Genomic DNA, 16,628 nt, shown 5'->3' with positions numbered 1-16,628 from the left:
AGATTATTGTGCTCGTAACCATAGCGGATCCATTTCTGTTGCTATATGGAAGCTTTTTTTGAAGGTTCTATGAAGAACAATGCTAATAAGGTTCTAAATGGAACCTTTATGGTGCTATAAATAACCCTTTCCTAAGGTTCTATAAAGAACAAAAGGATATATATAGCACCAAAGAAGAGTTCCTGTCACGGTTGTCGTCGGATAAAGCGGACCAAGACGCAGTGGGGAAATGTGCACTCATCTTCTTTTTATTTTAGTTGGCAAAGAAGGTGAACCAAAAATAAACACGTACACAAAAAAGAAACAACTACGAATAACAGTCCTGTAAGGCTTGACGCTATACACAGAAACAATCTCCCACAAAACACAAACAAAACACATACCTATATATAGGACTCTCAATCAGAGTCAACTAAAAATACCTGCCTCCAATTGAGAGTCCAATACCCAATTACCTAGACATAGAAATACTAAACTAGAGAGAACATAGAAATACAAAAAACATAGAACATAACCCAAAACCCGGAAATAATAAATCAAACACCCTTCTAAACAGTTAACAGAAGAAAAGAAAGAGAAAATCAGGACAGAAGAAAAAGGATATCAAAGTGAAACAGTTCTCTAAAGACACAAGAGACAATAATACAAGAAACAACACTTCTGTAGCTTGTCAACTATGTGTCTGTCTATCCCTGTTCTCTCCTCTCTGCACAGGCCATACAAACGCTTCATACCGCGTGGCCGCTGCCACTCTAACCTGGTGGTCCCAGCGCGCACGACTCACGTGGAGTTCCAGGTCTCCGGCAGCCTCTGGAACTGCCGATCTGCAGCCAACAAGGCTGAGTTCATATCAGCCTATGCTACCCTCCAGTCCCTAGACTTCCTGGCGCTGACGGAAACATGGATTACCACAGATAACACTGCTACTCCTACTGCTCTCTCTTCGTCTGCCCACGTGTTCTCGCATACCCCTAGAGCATCGAGCCAGCGGGGTGGTGGCACTGGAATCCTCATCTCTCCCAAGTGGACATTCTCTCTTTCTCCCCTGACCCATCTGTCTATCTCCTCATTTGAATTCCATGCTGTCACAGTTACCAGCCCTTTCAAGCTTAACATTCTTATCATTTATCGCCCTCCAGGTTCCCTTGGAGAGTTCATCAATGAGCTTGACGCCTTGATAAGTTCCTTTCCTGAGGATGGCTCACCTCTCACAGTTCTGGGTGACTTTAATCTCCCCACGTCTACCTTTGACTCATTCCTCTCTGCCTCCTTCTTTCCACTCCTCTCCTCTTTTGACCTCACCCTCTCACCTTCCCCCCTACTCACAAGGCAGGCAATACGCTTGACCTCATCTTTACTAGATGCTGTTCTTCCACTAATCTCATTGCAACTCCCCTCCAAATCTCCGACCACTACCTTGTATCCTTTTCCCTCTTGCTCTCATCCAACACTTCTCACTCTGCCCCTACTCGGATGGTATTGCGCCGTCCCAACCTTCGCTCTCTCTCTCCCGCTACTCTCTCCTCTTCCATCCTATCATCTCTTCCCTCTGCTCAAACCTTCTCCAACCTATCTCCTGATTCTGCCTCCTCAATCCTCCTCTCCTCCCTTTCTACATCCTTTGATTTTCTCTGTCCCCTATCCTCCAGGCCGGCTCGGTCCTCCCCTCCTGCTCCGTGGCTCGACGACTCACTACGAGCTCACAGAACAGGGCTCCGGGCAGCCGAGCGGAAATGGAGGAAAACTCGCCTCCCTGCGGACCTGGCATCCTTTCACTCCCTCCTCTCTACATTCTCCTCTTCTGTCTCTGCTGCTAAAGCCACTTTCTACCACTCTAAATTCCAAGCATCTGCCTCTAACCCTAGGAAGCTCTTTGCTACCTTCTCCTCCCTCCTGAATCCTCCTCCCCCTCCCCCCTCCTCCCTCTCTGCGGATGACTTCGTCAACCATTTTGAAAAGAAGGTTGACGATATCCGATCCTCGTTTGCTAAGTCAAACAACACCGCTGGTCCTACTCACACTGCCCTACCCTGTGCTTTGACCTCTTTCTCCCCTCTCTCTCCAGATGAAATCTCGCGTCTTGTGACGGCCGGCCGCCCAACAACCTGCCCACTTGACCCTATCCCCTCCTCTCTTCTCCAGACCATTACCGGAGACCTTCTCCCCTTCCTCACCTCGCTCATCAACTCATCCTTGACCGCTGGCTACGTCCCTTCCGTCTTCAAGAGAGCGAGAGTTGCACCCCTTCTGAAAAAACCTACACTCGATCCCTCCGATGTCAACAACTACAGACCAGTATCCCTTCTTTCTTTTCTCTCCAAAACTCTTGAACGTGCCGTCCTTGGCCAGCTCTCCTGCTATCTCTCTCAGAATGACCTTCTTGATCCTAATCAGTTAGGTTTCAAGACTGGGCATTCAACTGAGACTGCTCTTCTCTGTGTCACGGAGGCTCTCCGCACTGCTAAAGCTAACTCTCTCTCCTCTGCTCTCATCCTTCTAGACCTATCTGCTGCCTTTGATACTGTGAACCATCAGATCCTCCTCTCCACCCTCTCCGAGTTGGGCATCTCCAGCGCGGCCCACGCTTGGATTGCGTCCTACCTGACAGGTCGCTCCTACCAGGTGGCGTGGCGAGAATCTGTCTCCGCACAATGCGCTCTCACCACTGGTGTCCCCCAGGGCTCTGTTCTAGGCCCTCTCCTATTCTCGCTATACACCAAGTCACTTGGCTCTGTCATATCTTCACATGGTCTCTCCTATCATTGCTATGCAGACGACACACAATTAATCTTCTCCTTTCCCCCTTCTGATAACCAGGCGGCGAATCGCATCTCTGCATGTCTGTCAGACATATCAGTGTGGATGACAGATCACCAGCTCAAGCTAAACCTCGGCAAGACGGAGCTGCTCTTCCTCCCGGGGAAGGACTGCCCGTTCCATGATCTCGCCATCACGGTTGACAACTCCCTTGTGTCCTCCTCCCAGAGTGCTAAGAACCTTGGCGTGATCCTGGACAACACCCTGTCATTCTCCACTAACATCAAGGCGGTGACCCGATCCTGTAGGTTCATGCTCTACAACATTCGCAGAGTACGACCCTGCCTCACACAGGAAGCGTTCGCAGGTCCTAATCCAGGCACTTGTCATCTCCCATCTGGATTACTGCAACTCGCTGTTGGCTGGGCTCCCTGCCTGTGCCATTAAACCCCTACAACTCATCCAGAACGCCGCAGCCCGTCTGGTGTTCAACCTTCCCAAGTTCTCTCACGTCACCCCGCTCCTCCGCTTTCTCCACTGGCTTCCAGTTGAAGCTCGCATCCGCTACAAGACCATGGTGATTGCCTACGGAGCTGTGAAGGGAACGGCACCTCCATACCTTCAGGCTCTGATCAGGCCCTACACCCAAACAAGGGCACTGCGTTCATCCACCTCTGGCCTGCTGGCCCCCTACCTCTGAGGAAGCACAGTTCCCGCTCAGCCCAGTCAAAACTGTTCGCTGCTCTGGCACCCCAATGGTGGAACAAGCTCCCTCACGACGCCAGGACAGCGGAGTCAGTCACCACCTTCCGGAGACACCTGAAACCCCACCTCTTTAAGGAATACCTAGGATAGGATAAAGTAATCCTTCTAACCCCCCCCTTAAAAGATTTAGATGCACTATTGTAAAGTGGTTGTTCCACTGGATATCATAAGGTGAATGCACCAATTTGTAAGTCGCTCTGGATAAGAGCGTCTGCTAAATGACTTAAATGTAATGTAAATGTAAACAAACCACCACCACGAACCACATAAAACAAATACCCTCTGCCACGTCCTGACCAAACTACAATACAAATAACCGCTATTACTGGTCAGGACGTGACAGTTCCGCTACGGTTATAACCCCTTTGGACTTTAAATAGAATCGTTTTCATGGTTCTTTTTAGAAACTTTATGGATCGTGGTTCTATGAAGAATGTACCTCAATTTCAAAGGTTCTTTGTAGATCTTTTAAAGGAACCATACAGGTTTTCTTTATAGATGGTTATTGTTCAGATTCTGTAAGCATTATTATTGTTGTTTTATTTGACAAGTTGAATCAGGTGTGCTAGCTATGCAAAGGCTGGGGGTCCCTAAGGAGAGAATTGAGTAACAGTGATTTAGTCAACTGTTCTCAATTGACACAAGGCCATTCATGAGCCTTTCACAAGACACTGTAACTGGCCATCCATATTTAATATTTAATGGCATAACACAACAGATTAGATCAACTGGAATGACACTCTCGCTCACGGTTGCACAAAAAGAGCTTTGAATGAGCTGCTGCCCCTACATTTTGATTATTACTAAAAGAGGAAAGAACCCTTTCTGAACTGCAAAGAACCATTGAAGGGCTCAAAGGGTTATTTGAGTCATTATTGTTCCACATAGAACCGTCACCTTTACCAAAGAACCCTTGAACTCTCTTTTCTTAGAGTGTAGATGTAAGGTTGTGTCTGTCCCAGAGAGTGTCCGAGTTTGTGCACGCTGCTTGACTATCCACAGTTGTGTGTGTGTGTGTGTGTGTGTGTGTGTGTGTGTGTGTGTGTGTGTGTGTGTGTGTGTGTGTGTGTGTGTGTGTGTGTGGGTGGGTGGGTGCGTGCGTGCGTTTCTAAACACACAGTAACAAGGCCCTGGAGGTGGGCTATTACTTTCTACTCTGTAATGAGTCTTTAGACGATAAAAAACACATATCACGCACACACACACACACATACACACCACACATCCCGAGCTAATTTACTTCCAATTAGATTTAGCATTATTTCCTAATAACCCAATTTGAGGAGGGTAATCATATGTTACACTCCTGCGCTAATGTAATCTACACAGTGTGGGGTCAAACTCAATTTGGTTTAGTCAGATGGGAGAAATAAGACTGTACATTCCCTCTGATGGTAGGTCAGGTTAGGACGGTTCATCTGTTTAAAAACTCTCACTGCGGTTGGTTGGGTAATGTGGTACACTGTAAAATATCCTGTTGTTTTTACGATAACCTGGCAGCCAGTTACCTGTAAGTTACAGTAAAAAAAAGGTAGCATGAATTCCAAGGAAACGTTTGTTTAACATTACTGTAAAGTAGGGTGTGTATGTGTGTGTGCAGAGATGGGAAAAATATACATCTAAAAGTATCTTGTTACAAACACAAATTACCCAAAAGAGAGTGTTTTTGGTTTTACTATCCTTGTGGATACCAGAAGTCCTCACAAGGACAGTAAAACAAGGAACTTTGTGGAGACATTTCGATGTTGCCCATAAGGAAAAAGGCTATTCTAGGCTTAGAGGTTAGGTTTAGGGTTACAATTAGAGAATTATATTTGCTTTAAAAATAGGATTTAAAATGGGAATCAATTGTTTGGTCCCCTCGAGGATTGTAAAACATACGTGTGTGCGTGTGTGACATGCACCTGAAATGTTGCTTCCAGTATTTCAGGAGTTTTGGTATTGCGTATGAATGTGTGATGTCATTCTCACATATGGTTTCTGACACTTATGTTTTATTCCTTAGAGTCTAAGAGGCTGGTTTCTGACTGGTCAATCCTGTTTCATTCCTTAGAGTCTAAGAGGCTGGTTTCTGACTGGTCCACCCTGTTTTATTCCTTAGCGTTTTAAAGGCTGGTTTCTGACTGGTCCAGCCTGTTTCATTACATAGAGTCTAAAAGGCTGGTTTCTGACTGGTCCAGCCTGTTTCATTACTTAGAGTCTAAGAGGCTGGTTTCTGACTGGTCCACCCTGTTTCATTCCTTAGAGTCTAAGAGGCTGGTTTCTGACTATTCCAGCCTGTTTCATTACTTAGAGTCTAAGAGGCTGGTTTCTGACTGGTCCACCCTGTTTCATTCCTTAGAGTCTAAGAGGCTGGTTTCTGACTGGTCCACCCTGTTTCATTACTTAGAGTCTAAGATGTTGGTGGGTGCTAAACTGACATATGGAACTGTTTTAAGATGATCATACTATGGATCATTTAGCTATTTGATTTAGATTTTTAGGACCCCTTTAGGTATCAAAAAAATATACAAAAAAATGATTTGATAAAATATAGATTTTTGCCTTTACTACTAAAGCCCATAGAAACACATTGAAAAACACATTCAGAAAAGGCAAACTGTCAAAATATACAGTGTAATCGGAAAGTATTCAGACCCCTTGACTTTTTCCACATTTTGTTACGTTGCAGCCTTATTCTAAAATGGATTAAAAATATATATATTCTCATCAATCTACACACTATACCCCATGATGACAAACGCAAAAACAGGTTTTTAGAAATGTTTGCAAATGTATTACAAATAACAACAGAAATATCGTAATTACATAAGTATTCATTGAGCTCAGCTGCATCCTGTTTCCATTGATCATCCTTGAGATGTTTCTACAACTTGATTTGAGTCCACCTGTGGTAAATTCAATTGATTGGACATGATTTGGAAAGGCACACACCTGTCTATATAAGGTCCCACAGTTGACAGTGCACGTCAGAGCAAAAACCAAGCCATGAGATCTGGGGAAAGGTACCAAAAAATCAAATCAAATCACCCACCACCCCCCCGCCAACCCCTCTTTTACGCTACTGCTACTCTCTGTTCATCATATATACATAGTCACTTTAACCATATCTACATGTACATACTACCTCAATCAGCCTGACTAACCAGTGTCTGCATGTAGCCTCGCTACTTTTATAGCCTCGCTACTGTATATAGCCTGTCTTTTTACTGTTGTTTTATTTCTTTACCTATTGTTCACCTAACACCTTTTTTGCACTATTGGTTAGAGCCTGTAAGTAAACATTTCACTGTAAAGTCTACACCTGTTGTATTCGGCGCACGTGACAAATAAACTTTAATTTGATTTGGTTAGTTGATGCTTAAAATTCCTACCCATCTTGTTGGATAGAGAAAGAGGGCGAGCAAGATTAAAGGTCCAGTGTGGGTGTGTGAGAGAGAACCCAGCTAGAACCGTTGGTTCTGTGGAAGTTGTGGTTCATTGAACATTTCATTTGATTTCCTTGAAAGCTTTCCTGGAATGTTTCATTAACCCTCTGAGAAAGGAAATGATAGGTTATGGAAATGACAGGTTATTTGAAGGGAATTAAAATGTTGTTTTATTAGTTTAATTACTTATTTATTTTGACACGGCATCGGTGAGATTCAAACCTTCTGTTCTCTATACCTACGCCACAGCGCCACCAGGATGGAGCTAGCATGCCATGTGGTTTGACATATACAAAAGCCATTTTGTGCTAGCTGGGTAGTTATCCTGTGAGTGTGAATGATGTGAAGTGCTTAGTGAGAATGTTTTCTGCCGTGCCACGTTGAACCTTGCAGGTCCTTATCCCCGGTTCCAGCCTCACTGTGAACCCATGGTGTGGGTGCATGCGTGTGTGTGTGTGTGTGTGTGTGTGTGTGTGTGTGTGTGTGTGTGTGTGTGTGTGTGTGTGTGTGTGTGTGTGTGTGTGTGTGTGTGTGTGTGTGTGTGTGTGTGTGTGTGTGTGTGTGTGTGTGTGTGTGTGTGTGTGTGTGCGCGTGCGCGTGCGTGCGTATAGACGCCTGTGTGTGTGCATGAAGCTGTGTGAAGCCCCGGTGTGGACCCTGGTGTTTCAGCTCTATCACAGACATTTGCTGACGGGAGGTTTTGTAAAGGTTGATGGAGCGTCGCGGGTGTTCTGGAGCCTTCCTAGCACGTTGAATCACCACTCATCTCATCCACACACACTCCATTGAGCATCGCCATCACACACACGCTTTTACCCTTTTTTAAATCTCCTCCTTTCTCCTCTCCCACTCTGTGTTAGGTCTGAGTCAGGACAGGCTTTGGCTATGGTCTTCAATGGATACAAATCAAGCTGGACCTTCACTTTTCCTCTAAATAATCATCACATTTTAGCCTATGCAAAGTTATAGGGTGGCCTTGAAAAAATGCTGCTTTAACACCTTAAAGCTACTGCATATATACTAAACTCAGCAAAAAAATAAATGTCCTCTCACTGTCAACTGCGTTTATTTTCAGCAAACTTAACATGTGTAAGTATTTGTATGAACATAACAAGATTCAACAACTGAGACATAAACTGGTTAAGTTCCACAAACATGTGACTAACAGAAATTGAAAAATGTGTCCCTGAACAAAGGGGGGGATCAAAATCAAAAGTAACAGTCAGTATCTGGTGTTGCCACCAGCTGCACTAAGTACTGCAGTGCATCTCCTCCTCATGGACTGCACCAGATTTGCCAGTTCTTGCTGTGAGATGTTACCCCACTCTTCCACTAAGGCACCTGCAAGTTCCCGGACATTTCTGGGAGGAATGGCCCTAGTCCTCACACTCCGATCCAACAGGTCCCAGACGTGCTCAATGGGATTGAGATCCGGGCTCTTCGCTGGCCATGGCAGAACATTGACATTCCTGTCTTGCAGGAAATCACACACAGAACGAGCAGTATGGCTGGTGACGTTGTCATGCTGGAGGGTCATGTCAGGATGAGCCTGCAGGAAGGGTACCACATGAGGGAGGAGGATGTCTTCCCTGTAACGCACAGCATTGAGATTGCCTGCAATGACAACAAGCTCAATCCGATGATGCTGTGACACACCGCCCCAGACCATGATGGACCCTCCACCTCCAAATCGATCCCGCTCCACAGTACAGGCCTCGGTGTAACGCTCGTTCTTTCGACGATAAACTCACCCCTGGTGAGGCAAAACAGCGACTCATCAGTGAAGAGCACTTTCTGCCAGTCCTGTCTGGTCCAGCGACGGTGGGTTTGTGCCCATAGGCGACGCTGTTGCCGGTGATGTCTGGTGAGGACCTGCCTTACAACAGGCCTACAAGCCCTCAGTCCAGCCTCTCTCAGCCTATTGCGGACAGTCTGAGCACTGATGGAGGGATTGTGCATTCCTGGTGTAACTCGGGCACTTGTTGTTGCCATCCTGTACCTTTCCCCGCAGGTGTGATGTTCGGATGTACTGATCCTCTGCAGGTGTTGTTACACATGGTCTGCCACTGCGAGGACGATCAGCTGTCCGTCCTGTCTCCCTGTAGCGCTGTCTTAGGTGTCTCACAGTACGGACATTGCAATTTATTGCCCTGGCCACATCTGCAGTCCTCATGCCTCCTTGCAGCATGCCTAAGGCACATTCACACAGATGAGCAGGGCCCCTGGGCATCTTTCTTTTGGTGTTTTTCAGAGTCAGTAGAAAGGCCTCTTTAGTGTCCTAAGTTTTCATAACTGTGACCTTAATTGCCTACCATCTGTAAGCTGTTAGTGTCTTAACGTCCGTTCCACAGGTGCATGCTCATTAATTGTTTATGGTTCTTTGAACAAGCATGGGAAACAGTGTTTAAACCCTTTACAATGAAGATCTGTGAAGTTATTCAGATTTTTACGAATTATCTTTGAAAGACAGGGTCCTGAAAAAGGGACGTTTCTTTTTTTGCTGAGTTTATAAGTAAAGCATAATTAAGGATGTTCTGTACAGTTCTATGAAAATATATCATGATATGTACACCTACCTCCAGCCGTCCACCCCTCCACCCCTCCTCTCCCTGCTCTTAGCCCCAGCTCCAGGCCCTGTTCTTGGGCTGCTGTGTGATCACGCTGCCAGAGGACGGAGCTGGCTATCCTGCTGCAGTGGTGATAGAGTGTAGTTCAAAGTCTGGAGGGATTGCGACCAAAGATATCCATATGGTCCTTTTTTTCACAATGAGGGCGTTTCCAAAAACACACTATTCTCTAAGTAGTGCACTACTTTTGAAAAGGGCTCTGGTCAAAAATTGTGCACTAAATAGGGAAGGGGGTGTCATTTGGGAAGCAGACTATGTCTGCCTTAGGACAGTGTTTCCCAACCCTGGTCCTTGGGTACCCCCAACATTACACAGTTTCATTGTAGCCTTGACAAACACACCTCATTCAACTCATTGAGGGCTTGATGATTAGTTGAATCAGGTGTGCTTGTCCAGGGTTAAAATACAAATGTGTACTGTTGGGGGTACTCGAGGACCAGGGTTACAATACAAATGTGTACTGTTGGGGGTACTCTAGGACCAGAGTTACAATACAAATGTGTACTGTTGGGGGTACTCGAGGACCAGGGTTACAATACAAATGTGTACTGTTGGGGGTACTCTAGGACCAGAGTTACAATACAAATGTGTACTGTTGGGGGTACTCGAGGACCAGAGTTACAATACAAATGTGTACTGTTGGGGGTACTCGAGGACCAGGGTTACAATAGAAATGTGTACTGTTGGGGGTACTCGAGGACCAGAGTTACAATACAAATGTGTACTGTTGGGGGTACTCGAGGACCAGAGTTACAATAAAAATGTGTACTGTTGGGGGTACTCGAGGACCAGAGTTACAATACAAATGTGTACTGTTGGGGGTATTCGAGGACCAGGGTTACAATAAAAATGTGTACTGTTGGGGGTACTCGAGGACCAGGGTTACAATACAAATGTGTACTGTTGGGGGTACTCGAGGACCAGAGTTACAATACAAATGTGTACTGTTGGGGGTACTCGAGGACCAGAGTTACAATAAAAATGTGTACTGTTGGGGGTAGTCGAGGACCAGGGTTGGGAAACAATGCCTTAGGAAATCTATGCCTGGAATTAGCAAAGAACCTTTTGAATTCTCATATGTGGGCGAGTGCCTTTTCATCTATTTAAACTGTTTGAGATTGTGAGCATGAGAGTGAGCGAGCGAGAGACAACAGACCATCTCGAACTGAAGAAAGTATAAGTGAGTGGCATTCCACCTTGCCGAGGACAAGCACCTCAGGGGCAGAGCAGAGAAGGAGAATGCCTAATATCTTACAGTAGAGTACAGCACCATGTACACCCTGTCAAGTATCATCATGCCTCTCCATACCTTTGATTCCACTCAACTATTCTCTTTTACCATAACCAGCTGGGTCTCTGCCTGCTGCTTCCCTCACCGCTGTGTTTTAAAGTGACTTTCCTGCAGAGTGAAGTCAACCTACCACCTCTGTCTTTTGCATACGAGCTGGCCTCTCTTCCTGCTATGTGCGGCCGCAGCTCTCATCTCTTAGTAATGTGGGTACTTTTTGTTGTATCTGTGTTGTACTGTATTTTATTACAGCAATTGACTCCCACTTTGCTGAGACACACACTCACACATTCAGATACACACAGACGCACACACCTGCAAGCATACACACAGTCACTCCTCCCTTTTTCCTCCACTTTCTCTTTCCCTCTCATCCCCCTCTCTCTCCTCCTTCCTACCTCCTCTTTCTCCCTCTCTCATGCTTTGCATTGTGTCAATAAACAGGAGAGTATATGTCATGAGAAAAAAACTATAAATATTTCAATAAATTCAACCTGCTTTGAAGTTAAGGCTCCATGCCTTTGATGCCTCAGTGTCACAGGTATTTTAAGTCCAGGTACTAGTTCAAAAAGTAAATAAATAAATACAAACTTTACCCAGTGAACTTTCTGGAGACAAGGCAAGGACAAGATCAATAGGGAATATGATAATGACCCAACAAAAAACATGGTTGTAATTTCCATGGATTAATATGAAAATAATTTGGGATGATCTTTCTGCTATTGATGTGTTACATGCTAATACAAAACATAAACATGCATAAAAAAAGAAAATGTGCCTCTTTTTAATAAGATGAGTTTTTTCCAGTGTATTTAAAAATAGAAGAAGGTGATATTGAAAGAGCGCAGTTGGTTTGAAGCGAAGCATGATTGATATGTGTGATACAATATAAACCCATTATACAACAGGGATGCACAACAATTACACACACGTTCACTACCACCGTGTGTGACAGCCCATCGGAGTAATATTGGTAAATAATGAAACGTTATAAACTAGATTGGATATTACAGTGCCATTCAATCAGCCCCGTGTCTGTCTGTGTCCGCCCTTGGACTGCACCATAATTGTAATCATGTAGAAAATGAAGAGGGATGAAACTGCATGTAATAATGCTGCCATACAGTACTAGGTGACTGGGTCTGTTCCTTCCTCTATCACCTTCAAAAGTTTCTCTCTATTTTAGATTGTTGTTGGAGGGTGTGTATGTGAATGGGAGAAAGAAAGAGAGGGGAAGAAAATGAAGTGAAAAAAAGAGAAGGGAAGAAACTAAAGGAGAGGGAAAAATCCTTGTTTGAACCAGCCTTACAATTCTCTCTGCTTTTTGTATCCCCCTCCACTCCTCTTCCCGCTCCTCTCGGCCCTTTCTCTCCCTCCACTCCTCTTCCCCCTCTCCACCACAGCTAGCGAGTGCTGCATTCTCTCTGAGGAGCTCCTGCGCTAAAACCTGCCTCCAACACACCAGCCAAACCCAGCATTCTTTATTAAACTAAAACATTTTGTCAGTGTTGTAATACACACACACACACACACACATAGATGCATGCACGCACGCACGCACGCGCACACACACACGCACACACATAGATGCACGCACGCGCGCACACACACACACACACACTCACTCTGAGAAATGCTGAAAATAGTGCTGTGTGTCCCTGTAAACCCCAGAGAGAGAAGCAGTGCTAGTTTATTATTAGTATTCTGTTATTAGCAGTATTCTTTCTAGGGAAATGATACGCTTTATAATGCAGCTTCAGAACAGCGTGGCTCTAAATTGAATTAAGCCATTGCGCAACTCCTTCGATTTTCAAATACATAAAGCATGTGCATTATTCCTGCATGAGCTCTTCGTTGTTTTACTATTAGAATGGAATTCTTTACGTGTGCATATTCCACCTTGCAATTACTATTCTTTTTTGTTTAATCATAGGAGAATAAGATGAATTCTCAAAGCATAAATAGGTCATTTTTGATGCAAAACCTAATAGCTGTTTTTAATTTTGGGGAAATAAAAATATCTGTAATTCCTCCTGTGTAAACAACGAAATTGATTTGAGATATGAATAATGGATAAAGCATTGTACAGAAACGTAATGCATAAACAAAAGGCACAGGAAAGAGATTCATTCGAGATTAATGCAGGTAAACCAAAACATTTATCCTGTCCTACAATGGTACTGGCAGTCATTCCGTCCGTTATTATCGTCGCACACACCCGGTCCTGTGCCCGTACCTCACCAGGAAGGGTTAACCAACCGCACCGATCACCTGCTCCAATATCAATGTCCGCACGCACGCATGCACGCACTGGGCCATTTGATGTTAGAATACCCCTGAGACTTCCCCGCTCCCTCTCCTGTTTATCCCTCTCTCTCTTTCTCTCTCTCCAACCACTCTCCTCCAATCATTCCCTCCATCTTCCCAGGACCTCCCCCTTCTGTTGCGGAATGCTTCCACCCTTCCCCCTCTTTTCTCTTCCCCCTGCTCCTACCCCCCTATCCCAGCCCCTGGTCCCTCCCCCTAGTCTCCTGCACTCGTGCATAGGCTTCTCCCTCGCTGTCAAAGTAAACAGAGAGAACAGAGAGAAAAGAGGAGAACAGAAGAGGCAGGCGTCAGCCCCCACCACATATGCTTCTATCCGTCCGATGCTCGTCCGCGCCAGTGTGTGTGTGATTCCCATAACTTTCTAGCAGTTCTTTTATAGCAAGAAAGAAGTGAATTAGGAGGAAAATAAATAAAGAATTGCCGGACCAAATCAGGACACCAGTAGAGATTATAAAGAGATAAACAGACAGAGAGAAAAAGACGTAAAGACAGGAAGAGAAGGAAGATAAACAGAGTGCTAGATAGAGTGTGTCAGGGTGTATCTCAGTGTTCTCTATGCGTAAGTCATCCCGCCTCTCAATGCTGTGCTCCATGGCTAACTCTGGCTGTGTGCTGCTCTCCGGTGCTGGGATGCTACCCCACTCTCTGCAATGTCCCCCCGCCTTCCTCTACCTCCCAGAGGTAAGAACACTAGATATAATACCTCTCTTTACCCTCTCTCTCCATCTCTCTCTCTACTCTCTCCTTTTTTCCTCTTACTCTTCCTTATTTTTATATCTTTTTTTCTACTGTCCTATCATCTTTCTCTTCTCTTCTCTCCTCCCCTCTGTCTCTTTTCTCTCCTTTTTGTTAACTTCCCTTCTCTGCGTTCGTGCTGCATGGCAATGTGTCTTCCTCCTCTCACCCCCTCTCAACCCCCTACCTACCCTAATGCTGAACGTGGGCCATCCCTCTCGCTCTCTCCGTCTCTGCTCTCCCTTATCTTTTAGATAATAATGTTTTTTACAATGTGATATAATGTCAAGCTTTTTATTCTACTATTTGTCTTGGTAATTGTATCACTTCCATGTGTTTGTATTTTACTCACTAGCTATGTTTCCATCCAATTGGCGACAGATTTTCTTGCGAATTTTCTAAACTCAGCATAAAAACAATATGTGTATTTTCCAAAAAGAGATGTGTTTCCATCAAATGTACTTGTTGCGGAGAAAAGGCTGTGCGTGATGACATAGTCCACATAAAAAATAACTTTTACAGTTACATTCCCATGTACCAAATAAAAAATACTAGTTAAATGGGTTTCCATCTCATTTTCAACTCTACTGATGGTTTTGTCACAAGAAAATTGCATTATATAGTGAATGTGTCGACTCTGGTATTGACACGTGCGCTCTAGCCAACAGCTAGCAGATACAGTGCGGGTGAAGCCTACTAACGTTACATGATGAGATTTTTATGGACAGAAGAGAAAGAGAATTTTTATTTGTCAAATGGCAGCCAAGCATCGATCATAATGTCAACAGAATAAGCCCCTCAATATTTATTAGAAAGGAGCATCAAGCTCATCACCTTGCACTTTCACCACCCTGTGAAGTTCACCATAATTTATTTAATCTGTAGTCTAATAAACTGCATGCTTTCCCGAGTCATAGTGGGAGGACCACACAATATGTCATGTCATGACTCCAAGTTTACTTTGATATGATGATTATTCTATAAGTACTTTCTCATAAAAGTTTTTCCACCGCCGTTTCTTTCTCGCATATTACATTTTACCAACACAAAAAGATCCCACCTTGTTGAGCATATTTTGTTGTGTCAACATTTGGAACGTTTACATTTGCTGTTTCCATCAGGCCTGTCATGACATTTTTTATCTGACATGTACTTCACTCGCATAAAAAGGTTGGATGGAAACCTGGTTTCTGTCAGTGTTAACTCAACCAGAATTCAATGAACTTTCAGCTTTACACTGATTTTATCAGGGATAACTATACACTAAACAACTAAAGTGTTTCAAGCAGACTTTATCATATTAATTCTCACAGATTTCAGAGTTTAACATGTTTTAAAAGCCTATGATTATCCCAATGTTAGGATAGTTAGCACTTTGTTATATATGTAATTTGCCAAAATATTCAAGGAAAGTTTCAATTTGCAGTGGACAAACTTAAGATGATGAACAGGGATGATATTTACTCTCACGGGGGCCAAAAATAACAATCTGAAAGCCACACCACTAATAAACCACACCTCCTAAAAATAATCTAAGGATAAAACATTTTTACAAAAAATTAAATAACCCATGTTTTAAATTAACCCACGTTTGGGTAATCCCAACAACCAAACATGAAGGGTTATTCACGCATCCCAACCGGCTTGCTAAAATAACCCAGTGTGTGTTCTGTCCAATATTTACCCAGCAGTGGGTTTACAAAAAAAAAAAAAAATAGGGTTATTTTTAACTTGTACTTTTTGGAGTGTATGTTTTGAAAAAGTGCCTTCACAAACACATGAGTTAAAATTCTGCCTTGTAATTACCCTTGGACATTAGTCAACTGACATAACAACGCACATAGAGGAGTGAATGTGGGAAGAGTGTGTGTGCGTTTGTGTCAAGGTTGTTATGGTTTTGTGTTTTTATATTCGTTTATTTCTATTAGTGTGAAGATTTTTATTGGAAATTCAGTTTAGTTTCAATTAATTTTCCATTCCACTTTACTCATTTTTATTTAGTTTAAGTTCTATAAAAAATTTTTTTGGAAATGATTATTATTATTCATTTTTTTTTATTATTTGCTTTCAGTTTTAGTGTTAGGGACCGAAAGTAACATATGTGTGGGAGGCTAGAAGACATTTATGTGTTGTATAGTTTGTGTTTTTTGGAATGTCACTTCTTGCCACTATGGGGTAGTAATGAATAAGGTGATGGGTCAGGTCATAGGTTAAGTTTAAAGTCAGACTCAGCGAGATGAAGATGCACCAAGTACACAGTAGTAGTGGGTCAATTTCCACAACAACCAGGAGCATTGAAGCGCGAAGATAAACTTCTCCACTGTTTTGGTCCAGTAGCTATCACGTTCTGCAAGTATGAAGCGCTCCCATGCTCACGTGCAGATACTCTGTGTGAGTTTTTGCATCGTGCACGCTTGTTGAAGCGGAACATTTTTGTTAAGTCGATGACCATCGTTTGTCACCGCCTTTCAACCTGTGTTGCATTCTGGGGATACACATTTTCCGACTTGCACCTACTTGTCGACTGCATGAACTTAAAAAAAAATATATGTGATCAAAGGTCATGATGTTTTGACTGCAAGTTTCTGCAGTTGCTCTTCACCAACTTCATACTGCAGCCATCACCTGCATTGTGGGAAGCTCTACTGTCAACCAATCATTAGGGTGTTTTTGTTTGACCCACATGGATGTGACCAAAGA

General features: G+C 43.8%; 1 protein-coding gene across 6 annotated transcripts in view; it reads left to right on the top strand.

Annotated features, from left to right (window-relative positions):
* The window catches only part of rbfox3a (RNA binding fox-1 homolog 3a), a 744,884-nt gene that overhangs the window by 562,776 nt on the left and 165,480 nt on the right, over positions 1-16,628 (top strand). The window contains exon 1 of one of the 6 annotated variants that reach the window (XM_014212862.2): positions 13,408-13,874. The exons of the other annotated variants lie outside the window; for them this stretch is intronic. Coding sequence (XP_014068337.1) covers positions 13,749-13,874 — 126 coding nt within the window. The 5' untranslated portion in view covers positions 13,408-13,748. Of the gene's footprint in view, positions 1-13,407; positions 13,875-16,628 lie in introns of those variants that run through there. 6 annotated transcript variants of the gene reach the window in all.

This window comes from Salmo salar, chromosome ssa01, assembly GCF_905237065.1.
Source record: "Salmo salar chromosome ssa01, Ssal_v3.1, whole genome shotgun sequence".
Lineage (NCBI taxonomy): Eukaryota > Metazoa > Chordata > Actinopteri > Salmoniformes > Salmonidae > Salmo > Salmo salar.
Note: the sequence above shows the minus strand (reverse complement) of the source record. Positions and strands in the feature narration are given on the sequence as shown.